The 27,676-nt window shown below is 38.9% G+C and overlaps 1 protein-coding gene across 4 annotated transcripts in view; it reads right to left on the bottom strand.

Annotated features, from left to right (window-relative positions):
* GAB1 (GRB2 associated binding protein 1) overlaps positions 1-27,676 on the bottom strand; it is a 151,195-nt gene that overhangs the window by 44,893 nt on the left and 78,626 nt on the right. For 2 of the 4 annotated variants that reach the window (XM_045019452.1, XM_045019451.1), the window contains exons 2-4: positions 18,405-18,699; positions 4,526-4,739; positions 590-670 (exon numbers count right to left, since the gene is read on the bottom strand). In XM_045019452.1, coding sequence (XP_044875387.1) covers positions 590-670; positions 4,526-4,739; positions 18,405-18,699 — 590 coding nt within the window. The remainder of the gene's footprint in view (positions 1-589; positions 671-4,525; positions 4,740-18,404; positions 18,700-27,676) is intronic. The other 2 variants (XM_045019454.1, XM_045019450.1) reach the window with 1 other exon arrangement.

The raw sequence follows: 27,676 nt of genomic DNA, 5'->3' as shown, positions 1-27,676 counted from the left end.
AGGACCATACTCAAACTGGCTCCCACTCTCCATATAGCTATGTAGTTGGAGGAGTATGCATGTCCCTGACAAGGCTTTGAAATAGGTAGAGAAACATTTTTGTCCCTTTAACAGGCTCTTGGTTCCTCTTCCCAAAACTAGCTGCTGACAGAGGATTAGGAACACAAATAATTTTACAAAAATATTCAATTTTGAAGCAGACTGAGGATTGAACTCCCCACTTTCTAATACACTGTAAGTAGTTTGGTCACTTATCCTCTACCAATCGTTTTCCCTCTGTGAGAATCAATACAACAGCACAGAGAGACTACTCCAGAGAAGGTATAGGAGCAAAGCAGCTATTGTGTATCAGCACTCAGGAATGGTAAAGAGCAGTGTGAGAAGCATGCATGGTAGAAATGTGAGTTCAGCCTTGATAGGTGCTGTCATAGCCCTATCTTGATTAACTGAAGTTGGGTTATATTTGTTTCTTATATTAAAACTCACAGCAGACCATGCAGGACATGTTTCAAATATGAAATTTTCAAGCAGGTTATGGCTCTGTGCTTGATTTCTCACACAGACTAAAAAACAACAATTATACACTCACTGCAGTGGAATCTTTTTACTTTCAAAATCCTCCAGTAGTAGATATTCTTTCCCTTCTTCAGAGATAAAGGATGACCCTGGGCTGGTTTATAAACAGGAAAAAATGGAGTAAGATCAGCAAGATAACAGCTGTTATTTTTGTATGTATCTCTGCCAACCAGCCAGAAATTTAAAGATTTCAAACAGACTCTATGGATGCAATTTTTCTTGTACGATCAAAGATGAACTCTCAATCTTATTTAACACTGCAGTCAAATGTAATTACATTTTTTTTTACTAACTAACTATTAGAACTTTAAGGATGGTCCAAAGTCATTGGGGCATAGAACTGTACTACAGAATAAATATTATGATTATTAATACAACTACTATTATTTCTAACATGCCCCCAACTCCAGTAATTGTACAACATTTTTAAAGTATCTATAAATAAAATATATGTATATTGGCACTGAAAATGCAAATACCAAGAACCTTGAAAATTCCAAAAAAGAAATAACCTAGAAATATTCTCTATTTGCCCTTAGTTCCCCTCCCCCAAATGTACAGCAATGCACTGATTCCTAGATGTTCTAAAAAGGAACATGTTAAAGAAAGACATTTTCTCCTCATTTTTTGATGAACACTGGTCACTATTGAAGGATGAACTAAAAGGTAAACAAATTCCCAAACTAAAAATTTATGAAAATTACTTGAATTTGTAACTTTTTTCTAATATTATAACATCTGCCTACAGTATTATAACTACTACTATGTTTTATTTTTTAAAAATATGATTAAAAAACTTTGCTAAGAAATACCAAAGGCCAAAAGGATGCATCAGTGGAGTCTACCAACACCTAGAACCTGTATTATAAAATCCAGAGATTAATTATTCAACTTTAAAAACAAACAAACCTCAAAACGGCATGGAAGTCTAGAAACTAACAGTAAAAGAAAGTAGCCACTTCAGTCATGCCATCTATTCCTTCTTCACTCACCATTGTTCCTGTGCGCTCATACAAGTTTCCCCTCCCCCCCCCATCGTAAATATGACCCCTTATAATCTGTATAAATACATAACATGCTGCAAAGGTCTTGTGAAATTCTAGTTCAGTGGTCGGCAACCTGCAGCTGTTCTAGTTCCTTATTAAGGGGGTCTATTTCCAATTTGCTATGGCCCCATTTCAGCAAAATATATATGCCTAATGTTAGGCAACTGCTTCACTAACTTGCTGAGTTGGGGCTAAAACTCCAATATAACATTATTTTGCAGTAACACTATGTCCTTCTTTTATAAAATAAGGACAAACAGTTAAATGTTAAACAGCAAGCTCACCTCACCCTGAACTATTAGTGGTGCTACTGCCTCACCAAATAACAAGGTCTTCAAATACTCAACTTAAAACACCATATATTCAACACATTCCATAACCCGCAAAATAAGGAACCACAGCTCCCTGAGCACCTTTTTCTTTCATCTTCCCCTCTCCATGTCCAACTTTCATCCTGCCCCCCATCTATATCTCTCTCCTCCTGTCTCATCCAGACCTTCCCCCATCAGGGAATCATGGTGACATGCAGTCCATTCATACACAGTCCACCCTCACATTCTGACAAAATTATCCCTTCTAACTACTGATCAATCTTATACTTCTGTAATCCTACCACTTAACTCTATTTACCATACAACGATTATATATGACATAACATCACACAATAAACTAATAATAAACGAAATTCATTGGCCACATCTTTCAATCCCCTACCATTCTCTATGGTCCCTCCCAGACTCCTATTCCTCCACATTTCTTCCCAGTCTCCCACCTCAAACCATGCTCTCAATTCTGGCTCCGTTGAGCAGCTGGAGTCAGAAGATGCCCAATTTATATTTCTAAAAAGTGCTCTTCATAGCACTTACACAACTCTTTACCTGCCCCTACCATAACTAGACCCCTTGAAATGCTGAGGAAGACTTCTTGTCACCACCAAGAAACCAATCTGGAGTTTCTAGGCCAAGCCATTCTGGCGATACAATGAGCCAAAAAGGGATTAGAATCATATTTGGAAAGTAAACTACAGCTAAATATTCAAAACATTACCTTTAAAACTATTTTTTAAAATCAAACTGTTCAGAAAATCTTTACGCTTGGAAGAGATGTGACATATTTCAGAAAGACTGGGGTTTTGAGGAGGGAAATGAGGAAGTTAGTAGTGGAATGTCTAACACTTATAATACAGAACAAGCTTGAACCTTCAATATAGAGCAACTACCACTGCTCCATATTACACAGATTCCTTCCCCTCAGGTTGCAAGACACTGTGGACATTCTTCCCTTTAATATTTTAGGAGTTAGCCAGTGGGCACCCTCCACTCCAAGCACTATTTGGATGTGGGAGGGCTGCACACCACCTTCATCTTCCATGGACTGCAGAAGAGCAGGCTTATTTGCCTGCCCTAAATGAGATATTTTGGGAGTTGGCTGCAGTCAGCAACAAGACGACTAAGAAATACTCCTCTGGTCCCAGGACCGTTCTACCTTACTCTGCAGTGCTCCAGAATGCATGGCACAGCAACATGGAAACCTGGCAGACAGTCACGTCGTTGACAAGGTATTGCTCTAAGTGAATGTGTGGAAGACTCAGGAAAAACACTTTCACAGACCTCTGCTTAGCCTTTAAATATGCTCTTTTGCAATCAAAAGAAAAAGCTTCTCTAGAAATACACAAAGGACCATTATTTTAAATTGTTACAGCAAGGCATCTCTGCTTGAGAAGTTTCTAATGTTTTCCAAGGACCATTCTGAGAAACAAAGCAATAATTTACCACTACATATTACATCCTCCTATACAGGCAGCATTACGTTTCCATTTAGAATGAGAAGCAGCGGTTACTTGGGTATATCAGTTACCAGAGCTACTCAGGTTTTTTGATATATTCTAGTTTTCCTACTCTTTAGGAGAGATAACAGGGTGGGTAAATCTATTTAATATTAAATTGGACATAATTAGATCATACTAATTTTTCTACATTATTCAAAACACACTAACAGTTCAGAAAACTCAGGATGCAGAGACTGGATGGTTCAAGATAAATTCTCTCATCACAAGATCTCTTGTTTGAATTTGATCCAGGTCAGTAATATCCAAAAACTTATCATTTGAGGGCTGCTTGGCAGCCTGTGTTAAATGAGTTGGTGATCTCAGTACAGGTCCGAGTTGATTTTTATCCCTATCACCGAGCCACCACTGTAACTGTTAGTAATTTGGCTTCCTTGATAGTAGTCATGGTTGAAGTACAAGGTACTAAAAAGGCCACCTCTCCATCTTAGAGCTGGCGTGAGACACAATGGAGAGTGGTGAGAAGAAGGATCCATCTTTGCTATCCAAATTGCACCTAATTCCCGAGATATACAGAAATATTTGGTCTCTGGGACTATTAGTCTGGTACATTTTATCAGCAAATATTTTAAATAATTTAGAAAAACAACAACAACAAAACAAAAATGCTGGCTCTGATGCTACCACTTCATATTATTAAAACAAGAAATTCAAGCACAAAACACAGGGAAAAGAGCAGAAGTGATAGGGTAAAGCAGTGGGTCTCAAACTTTTTTACTGGCAACCCCTTTCACGTCCCAAAGCCTCTGAATGCGACCCTCCAATACATTAAACACACTTTTTAATATATTTAACACCATTATAAATGCTGGAGGCAAGAGGAGTTTGGGGTGGAGGCTGACGGCTCGCGACCCCCCCCCATGTAATGACCTTGTGACGCCAAGGGGTCCCAACCCCCAGTTTGAGAACCCCAGGGGTAAAGAATCAAGACTGGTGCATTTGACTGCTGAATGACTTCAAACAATTATGTAATATACCAAAATGCTCTGCAGGAATAACCATCTTTGGTCTATACAAATGAAACGACTACTGCAAAAAAATGAAAACACCCATTTACCTTGTAGGTTCAGGCTTCTTGCTTTGACAATTTATTAGCAATAGGTAATCCTGAGGATCTTCTTGGCTAGATGAGGACTCCAGAGGTGGGATGTTAATTAGTTGATATGGAGGAGGTAGGGATGATTCTGCTTGTACAGATGGTGGTGAAGTGTTAACTGCTAACGGTAATTCAGCAGATGCTTGTAAAGAACTGCCAAGTGGCTTCACAGCATCTATGACATAAAAGCACATAGATGTTAATCACTCTTTTCATAGTTTATTGTGCTCTTTAAACTACATGATGTCACTGGAAGGTAAACAACATTAATTTTAAGATGACAGTATGCAGATTTAAGCCAATTTCAGCATCACAATAATTTCTGACTCACTCAAAACAGGTCTGTAGGATATTAGAAAAATATTTCTAAACAAATATATGGAATATGTATATGGAAGATCATTGTGTCTGATTTGATGTACAAATCTGGTGTGTTGAAGAGGATCTACTTCATTCTAGGCCATTCAAAAATGCCTTGGTACCCTGTTATTCTTCAGATTTTTCCAGATGTCATCAGTCGCCTGACTGTCCCTTTGAAACTAGAGGTTTTGTCTTGTAACATGATTTTTCACTCACTTTTCTGGTCACAAGCAAAATAAAGATGCTGACTGGTACCATGTAACAATTAAGCAGACAAATCTGTTGTTTTAAAACAACAATCAAGTGCTCGTAGGTTAAAATTCTGTTATGGCTGCATGATTCCACATTTTATATTGTGTTCAATGCATTTTTCCTTGATCCCAGTCACTTTGGTATTTGATACTAGAAAACTAGGAAAAACTGAAAAGAAACAGGAAAAAATGAACAAAACAAACAAAAAGGCTTTGCTGATATGGAACATTCACTGTTGTCTACAAGATTTTGTGAGATGTGCTAGATTCCCAAAGAAGTCTTTCTATTGCTATCCAATCCTGACCTGTTACGCCTCTTATTGTGAGGCAACGTTAGATCCAGGTGGGTCTTTTGTTGTCCCATCTCTCCTCTTTATAATTCTTTTCCACCTTCCATTTGTGAATGGTCTTTTCTTGACAAATTTAATTCTTTGGTTTCTCCAGAAACACACACACACACACACACACACACACACACACACACACACACACACACACACACACACACACACACACACACACACACCCCCCATTTTGTCTGGTAGTCTGAAAAATGCTAGCAGCATCAGATAGCAATAAACCTTTAACCCTTTTATTCTGTTTTTAAATTAAACTGTTTCATTTCCTTAAATTATTGGACCATCCTTAACTTATGTATTGTTAAACGACAAGACTCTGCAAGTGCAATTTGCACATCTTGCCAACACTATCTGAATATTAGCATTGTTCTAATTAATTCACTACCCTACAATGCAACCGATCCATTAACCTTGCAGCGACCTACAAGGCTAACCCACAAAACTAAGCAGCTTCATTAAAGGGATGTTCCCAAAATGATGATGATGTGTTCAATGATAATTCTGAATAAGGTTCAACTTCTAAGGAATTTAAAAAAAAGTGACTATGACATGATCATTTCCTGTTTAGAAACGGCAAAGACTTTATATGAACAGATTTTAGTTTTCCACATTTCACAATACAACAAACATCTTAATTCCCTTATGTTTGTATTAACATGACAATTGCAAAATTCTCTTCATTCCCAAGATATGTCGGAGTGGACCGGCAGGGTCTAGACAATCTCTGGGGTCCTGACAAGAGGAGAACTGAGGGGAAAGTAATGTAAGGTGCAGGCTCAGCTGCTCCAGAGCCTTCCCTTCTCCTTCCTTCATGACAGCTCAGAATGCACACAGACAACATGTCTGTGCAGAGGAGAAAGAGGAGAGGTTGCGCTCCTTCCTTAGCCAGGCTTGTGAGGTGGTGGCTGAGAAGAGAAGTGACGGACTCTGTGGCCCCCCTTTTTACCGTTGCTGTATATAAAACCCTCATAAACATGAGCTAGGATCTTTTTGTACACAGGTAGTGCAGTAATCACACACAAGAAAATCCAGTAAGATGTCCCTGAACTTTACAGGGAAGACGGACGTGTCTAGTAGACACAGGGACAGATGTGCGATCAGCAGAACCTAGTGGGTTGACAGAAGGCAGATACCAGCAGCATGTGTGTGGGTGCAGCCAAGCTACTCTCAGTGGCACTCTCAGTGCCAGTGCAGGTAATAGGCTCAAAGTGACCAGCTCCAAGAAGAAAACATGAGTAAGAAGTCTGGGAGATGACTGCTGGACCCTATTTGACTGGAGGACCCTTTGTGAACTGAGGGACCCTTCACATGTACTCTCATTCCCACTTGCAGGGGAATGGCAAGAGAATTCAGAAATGGGCTGAATACCTTGGGATCAGAATGAAAGGGGCCAACCATAAAATGCTTATTTGGCCATTTAACACCACATTGGATCCAAATATATGCTTGGTATTTGGAGTGGGTGGAGTGCTAGACCATTAATATCTTCAACTTATGAACCTCTGCTGTGAAATCTATCCTGATGTGGATGCATGGCATGCTCTAGTGCGTCCCCAATCGTTATTTTAAACCAAAGTATGATTTAAACAGTGATTGAGTTACTCTGAAACAAAAGTCTTAGTTCGGCTGAAAATTATTTTTGCTTCATCTTAAGGTACTTCTAATTTGCCTTGCATGACTTTAGTATTGTTAATAATTCTTTTCAGAACTGACAAAGTAAACATTAATGTTTTAATTTCATGTTTTTAAACACTCAAAAATCTCTTTAGCCATTTAATATACTTTGGAACCTGATGTTCAAAGTTTAGCCTAGCAGCTTACTATGATTTTAATGAGCTTTAATAATGATCTTGTTTCATTTTGAATGAACAGATTAGTCCATCTGCACGCTAATGAAAAAACCATTCAAAATCTTTTGGTTTGTTCCCAGAGCTCAGACACCAGAGCTGCTTTGAAATAACTGTGAATTGGAAAAGCATTCAGTGTATTTATCATACACATGAGCACAACAAGTATCCCATTTCACTTAGAATTTCTGTATTCAGTACAGCTAGAACAAGCAGCTTTTTAAACTGGACAAGTGGGGGTGGGGGATTTTTATTTTTTTGCTGCTTGGTAACAGTGGACAGATGTGTCACCCAGTTGAGTGTTTGTCAGTCTGGTCAATATAAAGCTGGGTATAAGAGCAAAGTTACAAACAAAATAGTTATGAAAATTAAACAATGGTTAAAAGGACATTTTGCAACCGAGAATAATGAAAGGCTTTCCCTTATCCTTTTGTTATTTACAATGTTGCTGATGTCTGCACGCCGAGAATAATCTAGAAGGTTTGAATGCCTTTTTTATGTATGAACTAAATTATTTGATATAGTGTACTTTGCAAATGAGCACAGTAGAACTTTCCACCACTTTATTGAAGTATGTAATACTTATGTAAAGTATTTGCATAATGTGAGCAGAATATAAAAGGTTATGAGAGTCTTTATAAAAATATTGATTTAATAAAATGTCAATCGTGCTGATTTAGAATATGAGAATGCATTCTTCTTAGGATGCAAGTAGAACTACTGGAAAGTAAAAATGGGATTTTCCCATTGTAAGCATGAATCAGCAACAGATAAGCCATTGCCTGGCTCTACAATTCTTAGAGATGAGTCATTCAATCCAGTTATTACTATGTAGATGCTCTAATTAAAATGATTTAAAGACAAATTATCTATTAAAGTAATAACCTTGAACAAATCCGACACATACTATGGAGATGGAGCCATATGAGAGCCTACATAGACAGAGTACACACTTCTACAGAAAACTCAAGAATTTGTGGTGGCGTACGCACATGTGTACACACACCTCTCCACCCACCCTAGAATGAGGTATGCAGAAGGAAAAATGAATGTCAAATAATCTCAAAGTACTAAGACAATTCACGAAATCACTTATCTTTCAAAGAACTAATATTTTATAAGGGACATCATTTCTGCAGTATTATTCTAATATAATATAAATCACATCCTGACACACAGGATGCTTTAGCTCCTCTATCCCACCCCAACACCAATTTCTCCCTCTCCTCTTGCATTAGTTTTTTAGGTCTGTTTTCAAATCAAGGACATCATCTTTCATAAATCTCTCAGTCAAAAAACCTGTATAAATATAAACTGAGTCACCCACTCACCCTTGGAGGTTTTCAGCTCCCTCACATAAACCATCAATATATGAGTCAAGACAGTAAATACAGCATTCATGAAATACAGCCTACATTTACACACTCTTCTGTGAAGAGTGTAATACAGAGATGGTCGGGAATTTTCCAGTGAGACAGTTTCAGTGAACTTCCAACAGAATACAAGCAATGTTCCACTGGAAACCTACCTGCTTTCTTGCCAGCTCCCCTAGCAGGCTGCTATGGAGCCTGCACTTCCAGTCTCACCACATGAGCTTCCCCAGACTTCCCTGGGAGCCTGAAAACTTGAAGAACCCAGGTTCAAGCTGGAGTTGTCAGGGCTTCTAGGCTCCTTGCCATGGAACTGACAGCCTAGAAAACTTGGGAGCCACAGCTGAGCTGGGAGTTGCAGAGCTTGGGTGCCCAGGATCGATCCTCTTTAGAAATATTTGTAATTAAACATTTGGATTATTTCCAAACAAATATTTTTCCAGTTTTTCCCGCCAAGGGAAATTTCTAAATTTATACTTGGTTCTGAAACAGAACTTTTTTCAGATTTTCACAATTTCCCACATAGTAGAAACTCTGCCTTTCAACCAGCTCTAGTGTAGGATCATAAAAGAAAATCAAATCTTTACATTCTTGACCTTTTAATGACTAATTTTGAAGAACTGTACATTTCAAAAACTTATTTTGTTTTTTCAGTCTCATAAAGTTACATTTAGTCCTCTTTTTCCAAATAATTTAGCAGTTGTCTGTTTATTTTATGTTTAGGACAGTCTAGTATACTGTGAAACACCTATAACTTTGACAGACAGCCCTTAAGTTTATATTGTGTTATAGTTAACATTTCTGTCTTTCAGTGTTTACTTTTTCTCAAATTCGGTGTTCATATTATGCAAACTGTGAATAATTTCATGCTGCATTTTTGGCTATCCATTTAAGTAAAAAAGGAAAAATAGCAAAGCATTTTAGTTTAAAATTTCTCCTCTTCCTCTCAACTCAGAGAAGGCACTCTCACAAAACACAAGATAAGGTATAACTAACAATTCGTCTCCTTCCTCCCTATATCATTTATTTAAGTTAAAAACAAATTTGAAAACACAATGCAACTGAAAAGTTGCACAGGGAAATATGGTTACATTTGGGGTTAAAGAGAAGTTTAATGGGGTTTGGCACTAAGTGTGTATGTGTTTTGTTTTAAAGGAAGTCACAAAATGAGTGAAATGTTGAAAACTGATGACGTGTTACTCAGTTAAAACCTTCAACCCTAGTTTTCTGTTTGTTTGTTATAAAATCACAATTAAGAATGAGGAAAAGTGATTTACAGATCACTCTTGGTCTCTAATAAATATTTTAATTGGTTACTTTTATTGCTATTGTCTTTAAAATGGTGTTATAGTGTAAAAGACTTAAGAACAGGACATAAAGGATGACTGGCTTTGCTGTATTGAGTATTATTAAAATACAATAATAATGCAATGCAACTTTAATGCCAAGAACTGAAGCATACAATGCAAGAGTCTCTGTATAGCACAAGTTCATGTTATATGAACTTATTAATTTCCTTGTCTCTACCTGCTGGATGAGAGAATTTGGATTATTATTTATTTATTTATTTAGCTTGGTTTTACTAATCTTTTCTGAGATGCAAGATGCAGTTTGTAAGATAAGGACACAACAGTCTCCTATAATGCCAATTAATCTTTTCCTACATTATTCACTATGCACTCCTTAATACCTACCAACATAAACAGTTACTCTTCTTTTCTAAACATTATATTGAGCAGACATCTTTACTGAGACCAGTTTCTAGAACAGTGGTTCTCAAACTTTTGTACTGGTGACCTCTTTCACATAGCAAGCCTCTGAGTGTGACCCCCCCCTTGTAAATTAAAAAACATTTTTTTGTATATTTAACACCATTATAAATGCTGGAGGCAAAGCGGGGTTTAGGATTGAGGCTGACAGCTGACCCCGCACATAATAACCTCGCGACCCCCAGTTTGAGAACCCCTGTTCTAGAAGATCCTTCTTGAGATTCCCTGAGCAAAGGAGAAGGGGGGGGAGAGGGGGACAGACATGCAGGCTTACTTTTCTTTTCCTTTACTAAAATGGGCTTCAGCTTTCCTTTCCAAAGACAGGTTGCTTCAGTCATAGGGCAGGTTTGCCATCTACTGCTGCATCTCCCACTGGAATCCAGGTATCTAGATCCAACTGTGTTTTGGGTGTCTGAGACAGATACTTTTACTGCTTTGCTAAAGTCTCAAAGGATCCCATGACTTGATACCCAACAGTTTCTAAATCAACTTTTCTTCCATTTAAAAAAATCGTTTTATTTAAGGTGAGTTTAGTGCACGAGAGGAAATCCAATAGATAAGATTGGAAAATGAAGTCAATCGGTAAAGATTTTAAATAATTTCTCCTGAGGAAAAGAAATCAGCTAAGTTATAGACATTCTTCCGTGTGTCAAATTCATATTTGCTCAGCAGGATGTGTATTTGGCAATAAAGGTTAGCCAATCAACTGATATCCTGCATTTTGGCAGGAGATTAGACTAGATGACCCTTGCAGTCCCTTCTAATCCTGTGGTTCTACAATAAAATTTTTCAGACTAGATTCTAAGTAATGCATTCCTGGAACTCATTTTTAGCCACTGCAGCCTCCTCCAAAATACCTGTAATTAGGCTACGAGAAATGTTGCACTCTACTCTCTCCAATCTCTCCATCTGGCCATCGCCTTGTCTCTTTCAGCATCACCCATCTGCTCTCTTCCTCTTGCCCTATACCCAGCCTTTCTGTGATTCCCACTCCATCAATGTCAATGACTTATCATGACATCCCTCTCCTCTCTTCCATGGTATGGTTGTCAATTGTCTCGATGCTTCACTTTCATCTATCCTGGACTCCTTAGCCCCTCTCTATGCTATCGCCAGGTCTGCCTTGCCAGCCCTGGCTCAGCCTAACTATCTACTTCCTCTGTGCCTGCTCCTACGCTGCTGAACACCTCTGACAGAACTGCTGTGACCAAGCTGACTTCCCCCAGTACAAATTTGTTCTCTCCTCCCCTCCTTCAATTATGCCATGTTCCTAACTAAGCAACTTTACTTTTCCACTTTAATTGAATCCCATGTCTACAATCCTAGCCATCTTCTTTTACTATCTTTGACACCCTCCTCAAACCCTCTCCCACTTCCTTATCTTTATCCTCAACTCTCACTTTCATCTAGCCTAGACCTCCCCACTGCAACTTGAGACGATTCCTTCTTGTTCTGTCATCTGCCACCACTGAGAACAGCCTAGCTCCATCCTCTTTGGAACCCTCCTTCAGGTACCTGAAGGCTGCTATCAAATCCCCCCTCACTCTTCTCTTCTGCAGACTAAATAACCCCAGTTCCCTCATCCTCTCCTCGTAAGTCATGTGCCCCAGCCCCCTAATCATTTTTGATGCCCTCCGCTGGACTCTCTCCAATTTGTCCACATCCCTTCGGTAGTGGGGAGACCAAAACTGGATGCAATACTCCAGGTGTGGTCTCACCAGTGCTGAATAGAGGGGAATAATCACTTCCCTTTATTTGCTGGCAGTGCTCCTACTAATACAGCCCAACATGCCGTTGGCCTTCTTGGCAACAAGGGCACACTGTCGACTCATATCCAGCTTCTTGTCCACTGTAATCTTCAGGTCCTTTTCTGCAGAACTGCTGCTTAGCCAGTCGGTCCCAGCCTGTAGAGGTTTATGGGATTCTTCCTTCCTAAGTGCAGGACTCGGCACTTGTCCTTGTGAACCTCATCAGATTTCTTTTGGCCCAATCCTCCAATTTGTCTAGGTCATTCTGGACCCTATTTCCAGGGCCAGCTTTAGGAAGGGCGGGGCCCAATTCAAACAGTTTCGATGGGGCCCTGGCAGGGAGGACTTAAAAAAACAAACACATGTAAAAAAACACGTGGGGCTTGTATTCACTAGGCGGTGCTCTGAGTCTTTGGCTGCACTTCGGCGGTGGGTCCTTCACTCACTTCAGGTTTTCAGCGGCACTGAAGGACCCGCTGCCAAAGTGTTGCCGAAGACCCAGAGTAAGAGAAGAACTCGCCACTGAAGTCCCGCTGAAGACCCAAAGCGCCGCCAGGTGAGTAAAAATTAAAAAGGCGCCTCTAGCCAGGGAAGGGATTCTCACTGGGCTCGGGGCCCTCTTAGGTGCGGTGCCCGATTCGGGTGAATTGGTGGAATAGGCCTAAAGCCGGCCCTGCCTATTTCTACTCTCCAGCATTCTACCTCTCCCCCCAGTTTAGTGTCATCTGCGAACTTGTTGAGCGTGCAGTTCATCGCATCATTAATAAAGATGTTGAACAAAACTGGCCCCAGGACCAACCCCTTGGGGCACTCCGCTAGATACCAGATGTCAACTAGACATCAAGCCATTGATCACTACCCATAGAGCCTGACAATCTAGCCAGCTTTCTGTCCCCCTTATAGTCCATTCATTCAATCCATACTACTTTAACTTGCTGGCAAGAATACTGTGGGAGACCGTATCAAAAGCTTTGCTAAAGTCAAGATACATCACATCCACTGCTTTCTCCATATCCACAGAGCCAATTATCTCATCATAGAAGGCAATCAGGTTGGTCAGGCATGACTTGCTCCTGGTGGATCCATGTAGATGGTTCCTGATCACCTTCCTCTCCTCCAAGTGCTTCAAAATGGATTCCTTGAGGACCTGTTACATGATTTTACCAAGGACTGAAGTGAGGCTGACCTGTCTGTAGTTCCCTGGGTTCTCTTTCTTCCCTTTTTAAAATATGAGCACTATATTTGCCTTTTTCCAATTGTCTGGGACCTCCCTCAATCACCACGAATTTTCAAAGATAATGGCCAGTGGCTCTGCAATCACATCAACCAACTCCCTCAGCACCCTTGGATGCATTAGATCTAGACCCATGGACTTGTGCTTGTCCATCGTGACACAAATTCTACTATCATCCCTATGCTGATGACTCACAGATCTACCTCTCTACTACAGACCTGTCTTCTTCTGTTCAAATCATAATCACAGCTAGTTTCTCTAACAATTCCTTGTGGACATACAGCAATCAGCTTACAATCAAGATAGAGAAAGGAGAAAGAGCTCTGTTTTGTCCATCACTGGACAACATCAGCATTGTTCTGGTGACTCCTCTCTTTACATCCCTCCACTGGCTCCCCCATTCTCTATTGCATCACACAATGCTTGTCGTCACTTTCAAGGTCCTTCATGACCTATCCACACCTATCATTGCTTATGTGCTAGTAAGATGTCAACTCCTGCCTCCAATCAGCCAAAGATGGAGCCTCCAGTGTTCAATGGTTAAATTTTCAAGCAAACACTTTTGTTGTTTCTCCCATGCTGCCCCTTGTGTGGGAGGAGCTCCCCATAAACATCTGCAAAGCTCCCTCATTCTCCTCCTTCAAATCCCTACAAAAATCTTGATAACAATTAGGCTACAGGAGTGCTGAGACCATGCCCACCATGCTGACTAGTACTATCTCACTGTTTCCTTGTTGTCTTTTGTCTTATTGTAAGCTCTGCGAGAAAGGGACCGGTTTTGCTCTGTTTGTATAGCACCTAGCAGAATGGGGTTCTGATCCATGACTGGGGCTCTTAGATATTAACCAACTACAAAAATAGATGATGATAATAATAATAATAGGGATAGCTCAGTGGTTTGAGCATTGGCCTGCTAAACCCAGGGTTGTGAGTTCAATCCTTGAGGGGGCCATTTAGGGATCCGGAGGAAAAAAATCTGTCTGGGGATGGGTCCTGCTTTGAGCAGGGGGTTGGACTAGATGACCTCCTGAGGTCCCTTCCAACCCTGACATTCTATGATTCTATGAATAACAACATCTGAGGCTGCCTGCCACTGTGGAAGTAGATACAACTGGAAGGAACTTCAGGGCATTCCCTTCAGGCTGGTAACTGATTGTCCCCACCTAGCTGCAAGCAACCTGAAGTCCCTAATCATAATGCATCTGTGAACCTTAACATTATGAAGTAAATCCTATAACCTGCAGAAAATTTAAATCAAAAACAAATTTTACATAACTGAAAGGCAACAGAAGAAAGTAAAATTTCTATTTTGTACAGAATGATTTAGTGAATCTTGAAAAAAGTTCCTTTGTGCATGAAGTAGAACTTTGATTCCTCTGAAGAAACATGATCAGCATTTCTGGAAAATATAATTTAAATGCTATGAAAAAATAACCAAGATCTATGAGGGGTGGAGGGATATACACTATACCCTTTTTCTGTTCTTTTTCACCTATTTTCTCTCTCCTCCTTTATTTTTGCTACATTTATTTAGTTGAATAGGCTGATGAACATACTGTTAATAGTTAAAATACACGTAGTACTTTTTCTGCTGAACACGTGTGTGTTGAGAGATATAGTATAAAGTTTTACAGAAAAGTAACTAAAATAAACTCTTGTGCATTACCACTTCCCATTTTCATTTTAGATAGATATTATAGAAAGAAAAGATCCTGGAAATTAGCACTTTATTGCTTTCATCTGAAGATAGGGTAGAAATAAACATTAAACACCCATCAATTTGTTTCTGTTAATTACAAGGAATAAATAATTTAAGGTTGTTAGGCAACTTGAATATCTATTTCTTGGTAACTCCAGACTCACCAGGAATCCAAAATAACTGAAAGTATATGTAAATTGTATCTTGAAAACTAAGTCCCTGTAAAAGAAATTGTCCTACAATATATTGTGCTGTACTGTACTGCTTCCTTAACTCTGCTCTCAGAAATCTGCACAGATTCAACAGCTTATGACACTGATGATTCAGGATCATGAATCAATCTGCTCATTGTCCAAACAACAAAATGAAGTTATTGTAATTTTCCAAAATGAATGGTGACGACGTGCATAAATCATTTCTGCTTGGAAGGCCTACGCTTGAACACCACACAGAAACACTCCTGTGCAAGTCGAAGAGAAAAAAAGAAAGAAAATAATAGCCTGCCAGCACCACAGATATTCCAGTAAAGCTACCAGATAGCATAGAAGGAGCAACATAGTGATCAACTGAGATAATCCTTCCCCTCCCACCCCCAGAGCAATATTTCCCCCATCCCCAAATTAATCTTTAAAATACAAAAACAAAACAACAACAACAACAATCACATTCTCATGATGAGGCAGCCTATTGGCAGCACAACATACCACTGGCCTGACCCAGCCCCCCTTCAAGTCAAGGGAGTGGATTTGAATAGGAGCAGACAAAAGCAAAGCTTTCCCTCAACCCTTAATCTAGCAAGGGCTGGTAACCGAGCAAATCACATAGGGAACTGTCTTCAGTTTTCCTTAGGCCAGAGGGAAGGTTGCTGCTGTCCCTCTGGGGGAAGGATATAAATCATGCTTATATTTATTCCTATAGGAAAGTAGTAACATTTGTATACTTTTTATTTTCTGAATTAAGAGGAAGGTTTGACAGTACATACATGTAATTTATTCTCTATTTAACATCCCAAAATAATCTATACATTAGCTGGGATAAAAATGTAACTAGTGTATATGATTTGAATATGTGGATGCAGAAACACGTACCTTATAAAAATCAGATACTGAAAATGCATGTGGATGAAAATGCATGTGGATGATTTTTCCAAGCTATTTAAATTTTGGCACTTGGGCAATGCAGGCCAAGGTTACATCCATAAAACGTGCAACAGCACCTTATTCCGAATTAGGAAAGCCATGTATGAAATTTGAAGTACACCTCTACCCCAATATAACGCGATCCGATATAACATGAATTCGGATATAACACGGTAAAGCAGCACTGGGGGGGGGACGGACGACTGCGCACTCTGGCGTATCAAAGCAAGTTCGATATAACGCGGTTTCACCTATACATAACATGCACACACACAAAAAACCCTCTTACCAAAAAACTGAAGATGTAGTGCTTTACCTAATTCCATATTAGTGTCTGGAGTAAATGATTCAATATAGTTCCTATAAACCTCTCTCTATACACATCCATATAGGCTAGCACGTGCAGAGCTGGAAGATTTTTTATTTTATTTTATTTTTTTGGCTGAAAAATGCTGATTTGGCTCAACTGAAACAATACCGGTAGATTTCGGCTAATTGCTTGGTATAAAGAAAAAAAATTTGAAATGTTGGAGCAGTCCATTTAAGCATTTATGAAACAAATCACTTCAATATTTCATTTCAGAATTTTTCTCCGTGTTATTTTTAAAACCACTGAAAAACCCGCTCAAAATCAAATGAAGTGTTTTTCAGTTTGGCTTGAGGCAGAGCCAGCATAGGGGCTAAGAGGCAATGAGGGCAGAGCTGGGCTGCGGGCGGAGCAGAGCTGCGGCCGGAGTGGGGCTAGGTGGCACTCCCTCCCTGCATCCCCTGGGGGCTGGCCCAGGCCCTGCTGTAGGGATATTAAAGAAGGTTTATATTAAACATGGTTTATATGAGAAATGATTTATTGATTTATTGTTAATTAATACTTTATAACTTAAGGTTTATGTTAGAAGTAAATTTGTGATTCCCAACATTTAGCTTCTAACCTGCAAGCCACCAGCTGTGTCTGTGTAAAGCCTGTTCAAAGAGATACTTGGTATAAAACTTGTTAAGCTCAAAGAAGTACTTTGTATAAAACTTGTTAAACATTAATTATCTCTAAGTAAGCCCAAACAGTAGCTGTTATAGTGTATAGATAGAGACCCCCACCCTCTGTAAGTTTTCATCTCACTTTATCTTTGCTTGTTAAAAGACAGGGAGTCTCACATAAATTGGTAACACCCCAAAAGGTAAAGAGACAGTGAAATAGATGTGATTAAGATAGAGAATGTATGTGAATGCATGCCTAGTTTAAACAATGAATGAATGGTTAGGGAGTTACCAGTCTAAAGAATTCAGTGTTGGCTGAAGAAGGTGTCAAGTGGGATCAACCAGATGACCCCCACCATCTCAAAGGAAGGAAAAACAAGCATCTGACAGAATGGAGCCAGCCACCTGCTGATTGATTTAGCAACAGCAAAATGAAGCAACTCTCATGAACTGACATAGGGAAAAATCCCTATAAAACTGGACTCTAAAGAATAAGGACTTTGAGTCTATGGTTCTGATACCAACCTCCAGGAGCATCAGATGCATCTGACACAGACTCGGCTCCATCCTCATGACCAAGATACCTGGCCAGTAACTTGGCATGAGCAACATCTAGGCTGGTAACTATAACATCTATACAGAACCTGAATGAATGATTGTGTGGATGAATATATGTGTGTGTGAGTGTAAGGAATAAGTAGTAATAGAAACAAGTAGGAAAACATTGTCTTTTGTTTTGTTATGGTATTTACAATAAATGTGGCATCTTTGCCTTATCCCTCTTAATAAGATCCTGCTGGTTTTTATTATATTGGTATAACACTGCCACATGCCCCCCGAACGCTCCTCCATGCCCCCTTAAGAGGGCACGCCCCTTGGAGACCACTGCACTAGGTCATAAAAATAAACAAACCCTACAGATCTCATTGTCCCATTTATTTCATTTAAATAGTAAAAGAGCTACATATCTGATGCATATATCTGCATATAAAACATTTTCTCTCTTTGCTATAAAAATAGCTATTGATCTTTAAATACTTCTTTGTAAGGTGACATAACAGTGATGCTCAGGAAAAAAAATGCTAAATTTACCTTCTTCTGTAGGGTTGAACCCACAGATGTCGCAAATACAGCGAACCCACTTATTCATCTCCTCCTCGCTATCTGCCACCAAGTAGAAAACTCTGTCGATAGTGTTGATATCAAAAATATAACTGTTTTCGAACTCTTTTTTGTTAAATGTCAATCCCGCATCCACTTGTTGACACAAGTTTAAGTCAATAATACGAATAGGTTTTTTGGCATGGTCATTTTTGTAGTATTCCAACACATCCGGATCTCCTGTTAGACGGCCACTGCGAAGCACAAACCACCTCCTCTTCCATGCCTAAGAAGTAGGGGGGAAAAAGGGAAACATTAATATAAGAGTGATGTTATTTTAAAGACAGTTATGCCTATTTACCAGTGACTTCCACTACTGGAACTGCATTGTAAAAAAAAGGTTGAATACAATGCAATAAATATTTCAAATTGTTTCCAAAAGATTGCATACAAAAAACCTAAACTGAGGAGAATCAGGTTGCAAGCTGGTGGCAGTGACCTTTTTAAAAAAATATTTCCTTTTATGTTTAAGACTTTGCTCAAGAGAATAAGTTTCAAAAGTAAGGTGATATTTGCTAAATGGGAAAGGACGAATCCAATTAAGGAAAATGAGAGAAGGGGGGGGGGGGAAAGCAACCTTCCAAAGAAAGTTAATACAGCCACAGGAAGAAAAAGAAACAACCTATATTTGTAGGTACTTAAAAGTGTCCTCTTCATTTCATGCTGTTTTATCTTCAATAGTTACTTGCTTTCATAGCACACATAATGCTCATTCATACATGCAGGTTTCTCTGAATCTTGTGAATAAAGTAGGTTAATCAAATGGTAGTATTTTAAGATAGTACTCTTGTAGAAAGAGAGCTACTTTATTAGCTGGCAACACTTTACAGCACTGTAAGTTATTGGATTTTCTCCTTTAAACTTAAAAAAAACCATTTAATTATGTTCATGATATATAATTTATATATATTTGCTGAGTCCAGGCACTGTGACTCCTACACCAACCCCAACTACTTTATCAGTCCCTTGGGGCTACGGACATCCAGCTTAATTTAGAACAGTGTTTCCCAAATGGTGGGTCCTGATCCACCAGTGGGTTGCAGGAAGAGTGTAGGTGGGTTGATTATCACTGCTCCCCCATGTCACTCTCCACGAGCCCCAGAAGCACTCCTCCTACCAGGGCCACAGGGAAAGTGGGGGAAAGGGGTAGTTTGCCCCAGGCCACATATTTGAGAGGTCCGCCAACCAAGTGATATTGCAACTTGCACATGGAGTCACAGCACCACCCTGGTTTGCCTGGCCACCCCTCCATCGTGATAGGAAGTAGGCTGGTCCAAACCTAAGTAGTGCTGCAACCCCGTCCACCAGGTCACAATGCCCAGAGCAGGGAGCCAGGCCCAGCCTTGCAGGACAGAAGCTGCCGCAGCAGGGTGAGTGCGGGGCAGGCCCATTCTTGAACACCCCCACCACTGTCTCCCCAGCTAGCCGGGGCTGCAGATGCAAGCAGGACTGGGAGAGTGAGAGCACGGGGACTAGACGGAGCTGAGCAACAGGCTTGGGAGCTGGGCCAGGAATGTTCTCCTCATCTTTATGCAGGTGAAAACTCGGACTGTGAGGCCCCCTTGCTGGGAGGGGCATCTGTACTGTTTGGTGTCTGTTTCAATTAGGCTCCCCAGACAAGGATTTTTGAGAGGCCAGTTCTCTCCCAGGACAGAAACTGGTCACTGGAGGGCTGTTTTGTATTTTCCAGTCAAAGTGTAAGTTCAAAGAAAGTGAATGGGATGGCTCTAGCAAACTCTCCTCCATACCAAAAGCTCTCTTCCCCTTGCCAAAATGATTTGGTTTAAAGTTTGCATTTAGGTTGTTTAAACAAGTATAAAAATCCATCACATAAAAAAGTCCATTCATATTTTCTACAGAGTACACAGTGACAGGAAGACAGACTACCACACTAACAAGAGGTGAAAAGGAAGTGTTGAGACTTGTAGTGTCCTTTACATATCCATATGCATCTGTCAATCTCTGGGATCAAAACTTTCTCAGACTGGACTTATGGAACCAGCTGAGGAGCAGAAAACAACTCATGCTGGTTCCTGAGAAGTGTAAATGTAACCTATTACCTCAAACAAAGTGGGGGGAAACATACTGGGGTCTGGGAATCAAAACTGTGCTTCCATCTTTATAGCTCTGGCTCAGAACCAGCAGAGTCAGCTTTTCAGTGGGTGCTCACAAACAACTTATTGTCAAGCATGGATGCCTTTTTTGGTATCAAGCTGAAGCTACTATGGAAAGATAATACAGAAAATATGGGAGAGGGAAAATGCCAGACATTTAAACTGGAATTTGTGGCATATTCAGTAGCCACCACGTACTAAAAATCATCTGAGTTTGAAAAAAAATACTTATACTTGCAATTCTATACAAATCATACTTTTTGTGCTCATTAACATAACATATATATATTCAGCCTTAAAATGCAGAATTATACAATTCAAGTCAGTTCTCAAGTCACCTTTCTGATTACTTTAGCAAGTTAGTGAGCAGGATAAACAATAAAGTACAAGAATTAAAACAGACAGAAAAAAACAAATGGAACACCTTAAGTAGATGCTATGCATTAAAATGTGTAAAATTCCAGAATTAACATGACAAATTTTGTGCTGCTTTCTGCATCTCTATCAAACCAAAAAAACAACAGCTTAGATACTAGCATAACAGGAGCCTTAGATATTTTCCACACAGAAAGCCTCCAAGGCTGATAATTAATTGATAATTAGTTCTGAAAAACATACTACAAGCTGCAACTATTTCAGAAACTGGAATTATCCTCTATGTCTTTATTTCTTCAGATGAGATCTTTAAAAAGCAATCTCTAAAAACCCCAATATACTTGCCTAAAGATTTATGCAACACAAATTAGCTTGGTACAAATAAAATTTGCCTCGCTTGGGAGTTTCTGTACAGTTCTGTGTTAAGGGGTGAAACTTGTTCATATTATCACTAATAAAAGCCCTATTCAACATTAAAGAGTGAAATATGACTTTTACTCCAATTTCATAAATTAATCATCTAAACAGAACTTGTTTTCAGCCCTTAATGCTACAAAATACCAACTATTAAGTACTTAAAACACTGAGTTTAGCCTACCACCTGCTACTATTTTTTTGAAGAATTTTTGCATAGTGAATATGTGAATGTTTATTTCAGTCATATAATGAGTCACTCACTGAAACTGGCACAGATTAAACTAAAAAACAAAAGCAATTCCATAAACTACACATTAATAAGGCAGATACAAAGGTTCTCTGGGTTACAGTACAAAGCACAATTTAGCAGCAGAATAAAGCCTGAAGCTAGACAAGAGAACTGACATCAGAACCCTTGCTAATCATAGTACAAAAGCTTCTCTATGTTTTGTGAAAGTGCAAAATGAGCCCACATAAATCACTCTTTGTTATCTGAAAATATCTAGGATTCTTAAAGCTTATTCTATTTTTAACATTTCAGTCTTTGTCGCCCTAGTGAAAGCTGTATACTGCCTCACTGAGCCAACAAGAATACTGACTAACAACTAATGAAGAGAGCTTCTTCAATAACTGCTTTCCCAAACTAAGTCTCTGAAAGGGGCAATAGGGAGGTGACAGAGCCAGCAAGAGAGAGAATAACTATTTATATAAAATGTATCCTTCTTTATTATTTTTTTCCCTTTGGGTATTTTTGTTTGAAGAATGTTTATTGTATTTTACAGCTGTACAATCTGTAACATGCATTGTATCCTACAAAATAACTACAAATATAAAATTGGGTTATGCCACAATGAAAATACAGAAAAAAACCAAGCTTTGTCTCTTCAATTATTTAATCAACAATACACTGTAAACAATGTGACTTTGCTTGCATTGATAAAAGTGATTCAAATGCAGCTGAACTTCTATTGGAAAACAGTTGAGAAAAATAAGCAACACTACAGTGTGATTTGTTTTAAAACTCACTTTCCCAAATCCTAACCAATACTGGTACGAGTCAGACATCAGATATTTTTGGGGGAAAATGATATTCTTTCCCTAGGATTATCTAATTTATTTTTAATGCAAAATATGTTTATTTACATTGCATGTCGGGTTCCAACACACTGCCTGCAGATTAGGTATATATCAAGTATAGATTTTTTTTTAAGTATTAAAATCATAGGAAGTACATCAAATAACAGGGTGATATAATTCAGCAGTCTTTCTAAACTTTTAAATATAATTACAACAAATCAAAATTGTGGAGATAAAGTAGGTTTTTAAAAGTAGTCTAAGATGTGATAAGTTGCCATGTAGCTGCTAAAGACCTGGGCACACTCAGAGAGTTGTAATCAAAGAATACTAAAGTTGAGGGTTTTTTGGTTTTTTTTTAACCAAACGGAGGAAGAGAAGAATGCACTATTTTTATTTTATCTGTTGCACATTTTATGTAAATTGAGTACTGCTGGTTTAAAAGCAAGCAATTCAGCCATACCACAGTATCAGGAAAATTGGAAGAAAGCATCACTTAGGGCTTCTCTACACTTACAAGGCTGCAGTGGCACAGCTGCATTGCTGTAGCGCTTCAGTGACAACGCTGCCTACACTGATGGGCGAGATTCTCCCATCGGTGTAGGTACTACATCTCCTCGAAAGGCAACAGCTGTGTTGACAGGAGGGCTTCTCCCATCAATACAGTGCTGTCTACACCAGGAGCTAGGTCAGTATAACTGCGTCCCTCGAGGGGGGATTTTCCACACCCCAAGCGATGTATTTGTAGCAATACAAGTTAGAAGTTTGGATATGCAGCTTCATTTTCCTGATGCATCTCCACTGTCCCTATTTTTTAAATGTAATTTTTAAATAAAATATGGCAACGGAGGATAAAACCTCCACAGATATCCAGGTATAAACATCTTAAACAGTAATTGTGAAAGGAGGATTGTCAAGAACTTAAATTATCTCAAAATTGTACTTTTTAGTAATAATGCTGAGTAAACACATTTATGAAAAATAAGTAAAGTAAATGTGAAGTGAGGAAAATACTGGATGCATTACTACTTTCTTTAAAGTACTTAAGACTTGTTTTCCAGGAAGCACCATCTTTTCTAACTGAGCAAAATAAGGAAAAAACAGTCTCAGTGGAAGTTTCCACTCTACTGGCTATCATCCTGATCATCTGTTCCGAATACACACAAGGCTAAATTTCCTGTTTTCAAACTATTGTCACCATTTTCTAGTCTTGTGCTGCTAGTTCTAACTTTAGCTTTGTTAAATAAACAAAAGAAAACACTGAAAATAAAGCAGAACAATACCTCCATGCATATTTTCTGCAAGCAAAATGTCAATTTATATTTAATCATTTTAACTAAAATAAATAAATCAATACTGAACTATTAATTAAAGCATCAAAGAAAAGGCAAAAATTAAAAGAAACTTATCACTGTGTAAGGATCTCTCTTGTTTTAACAAGCCTAAAACTACAAGTTCATCATTTTTACATGCACTTTAATCTTGCACTGCATTCCTTAAGTCCCATCTATGTTAGGAGTCTAACTGTGCTAACAGGCGAGCTGGCCAAAACTCAAGATTTCCAGGTCCTGGGAAATCCTGATATTTATTAAAGTTTAGTTTAGTTCTGATTTGGGAAGACACCAAAATTTTCCCACAAACCAGAAATTTTACACACACACACACACACACACACACACACACACAATAAATTTGGAAACACTGGCATATAGTGTTTCTGAAACAAAAAATGATCCTCAGAATCCCACAGCTGCTGACTGAAACTAAGAAGAATCATGTCAATTTCAATCAAGTGCTTCCAGGACTCCCAAGGTCTGTGGCTCTAGGCAACTGGCCTAGCACCCCAGGGCTTCCAGACCCAAAAGCCCTGAGAACATCCTGTGCTTCCAGGCTGCTGGATCCACAGCAGGCATCCCCAGACCCAACCAACTCTAGCAAACAGGTCTATAACTGTGTCATCCACATCCACACTCTCCTTCTCAAAAATCATGGGGTTGCATAGGACTCTGGCCCTCCTCTATTTACTTACCTATATACCCCAGACCTCCAATCTCAGGACCTCCTAAACATTAATGCATTTCTCCTCACACACTCCTGTGTGATAGGGAAATATTATCATCCGCATACAAATGGGGAATTGACTCAGAGAGACTAAAAGATTTACCCAAAGTCATGCAGAAAGCTTGTAGCAGAACAAAGATTCTAACCCAAATCTCCTGAATCCCAGGCCAACACTCTAACCACAAGGCCACCCTTTCTCTTCTTGGTCTATAGAATATTTCTGGACAATCTTGCCCACTTACAACCTTCAAACTATCATGATTTTGCTAATCACTTGCAAGTTTACCTTACCACTCCTGACTTGTCCCCATCTATTTCAATTCTACATCTTGACCTGCCTATCCAACATTATCTCTTCCTGAAGGTCTTGTCAGCAAGAAATGTAATGTGGTCATAAACGAGCTTTTGGTCTGCCCTCCCTTGACCTCTCCATTACTGCTGAGGACAGCACCCTTGTCCTTATCACTCATGTTCATAATCCGAGGGATGGGTGCCTTTTCCTTGCCCTGCCCATCTAAGTGGTTTTCAAATTTTGCAGCTCCTTCCTTCACAATGTTTTCAAAATACAGTCACTCCTTTCTGCCCACACCACTCTAGTTCCAAGTGCTCACCTCCTTCTGTCTCGTCTCCCCCACACACACACCCCTCCTATCACACCTATTCAAAATGCAGCTGCTAATATAGTCTCATCCTTACCACCACTCTGACCACATCACTCCCCTCCTTGAATTCCTCAACTGGCTTCCCTTTTCAACACAATTTTAAGCTTCTTATCCCTAATTTTAAGGCCTTTTCATCTCTGCCCTCCCAACTAATTTACTTGACTATCTTGTCTCTTATGACACCTCCCATGACTGCTACTCCGCCAATTATGCCAGCTTTGTCTGCCCATTTGCTATCTTCTCCCATAACCGGCTCTGCATTTATTTCTATGCTTGGAAAGTCCTCCCTGAATCAACATTTAAGGCCATGAAATTTCCTTCTTTCCAATTCCTCTTCAAGATCCAACTCTGCTGTAATGCCTACAAGCAATCAGTCAACCAATTACATTCTGGTTGTGCATAAATTGGAAATGGCTGATTTATTTAAAAAAGTATTTCATACCTTCATAGATCTTGCAGCTGTGGAAGAGATGCCTAACTGTGTCATCTTAGTTTAGTTACCTTCATCCTTCTACTTCCTCCGTTTAATATACTCATTGTGCGGGGCCCCAAAATAATACAGGAAGCTGTTGAGGCTAGGACTTGTCCCTTGGTATGTGACTGTACTCTGCATAGGACAGGGGTGTTTTGATGCTGATTGTGAACTTTAAGCACTACCACGCACAAAGAACCAGCAACATCATGACTTACTAAGAGTACCAAGGTAACTGGAAGAGGCAACAAGGCCTGATCACATAAAAATGGTTCAACTTAAAAAAATTGAAGTTTGCGTGTTATAAGGGCATAGTTAACTTAAAACTCCTGGATGAAATCCTGGCCTCATCTAAGTCAATGGGAGTTTTGCCACTGACTTCAGTGGAGCCAAGATTTCACCACACATCTTACTTTTTACTTACGAGCATTACAGTAATCTTAGGTAGTGTTTGTAACTGGAAGATTTGAGGGGAAAATCTCTCTCTGTTTCCAGTTCATTTACTCGTACATTTACAGCATCTTGTGTATGTTCAGTTTCACTACTGACCTGGATAGTCCGTCAATTTCCCTTGTCGATGTGTGAAAGCCTCACACATACAAGGAGAATCAAGACATTTAAAATTATATAAAAATCTGCTTGTAAGACCAAAAACATCGGCAGAGGGACTTCAGAACAGGCGCAATACCTAAAACTGTTTTTACACATTTTTTTGAAACTGCTTAATATCAACTTGATGGTGCCCTTAAAAAAATCCTTCTCCAAGGCATAACAGTCTATTTATTTTAGATTCAAACAACTACTGAAACAAAAGCTATAAAATGAATGAGAGCAGCTTAGAGAATCAAGAGTATACAACATTTAATAACTAATGTATACATTAGTATACTTTAAAAAAATATATAAAAAAAGCTTCCATGTAATCGCAGTTCATTTGACAATACTTGGTTGATAAAACAGTACCCATACTAACTTATCAATTCAATTAACAAAACATTTCTATAGTCTACTAGACTCTCTAAGAATAGTCAAACAAGCCACCTGATCAAGTGTTTTGCAGAATCAAATAACTACATATGATCATTTTATTGTCACCCTTCTCTGCCCTTCACCCAGCAACCACTCTAGTAACTGAAATTTAGTCTAAAAGCAAAACCTCTTAACAATCGTGTAACAGTAACCTGCATAGGAACTCACGATCATATCACTGAAGATCTTTAGAGCAGACAACTCAATCCCTCAAGTATTAAATGTTTGTTTAGGATTATTCAGTACAAGTTTATTTTTACTATAAGGAGAACTCAAGTGCCATACTATTGTTTGAACAACCAAACAGCAACACAGATAAGTTTCTCAGGCAATGGCCAGCCATATCAAGACAAACTATGCATTTTAGAACAGCACTATACTAAAATATACATTCTTTTGACTTAATATATCAGAACAAGACTGTATTTGCAGTTTGCAGTATTAAGTCTTAGAAAAGTATAAATGGTGTTCTAAACCATCTTATAGTATAAAATTACCAAATGTGCTGAATATTTACTTTCATGTCTAAGAAATAGCTCTTACAAAAATCTTTAACTTGTATACCAAACAAAAATGGCATCCTTTCTAGACAAGAAAAATTAACCTAAGGAAAATATAAATCTTTCCTTGGAGAATGTATTTTTTAAAACCTCATTAATTTTCCATATGAATTAATAAAAAACATCTTCTGTCAGTTTTAGGAGCAGTTTACCTCTTTGTGTTTTCAGTAAATCCAAGCAATGTCCTGGCCATTTCTGTAGTTGTGTCTACACCAAAATAAGCAGAGCTTTCTTTTTGCTGTCAGCTTTCCATCTCACTATACATACACCACCCTATCCTAATAACCTTTGACCAACAGGAAGTAGACACAATGGACTGAAAATAACAGCAATTGTAAGATTTAGAATGATTTAATAGATAAGGGGTGGGTTTAAAATATGAAAAAACCCTCAGTTGGTCTCGCTTGGTTTCTAAACAATTTGCAAAAAAGCATGACAT

This window comes from Mauremys mutica, chromosome 5, assembly GCF_020497125.1.
Source record: "Mauremys mutica isolate MM-2020 ecotype Southern chromosome 5, ASM2049712v1, whole genome shotgun sequence".
Classification (NCBI taxonomy): Eukaryota; Metazoa; Chordata; order Testudines; family Geoemydidae; genus Mauremys; species Mauremys mutica.
The sequence above is the reverse complement of the archived record's forward strand: the minus strand, read 5'-3'. Positions and strand labels throughout refer to the sequence as shown.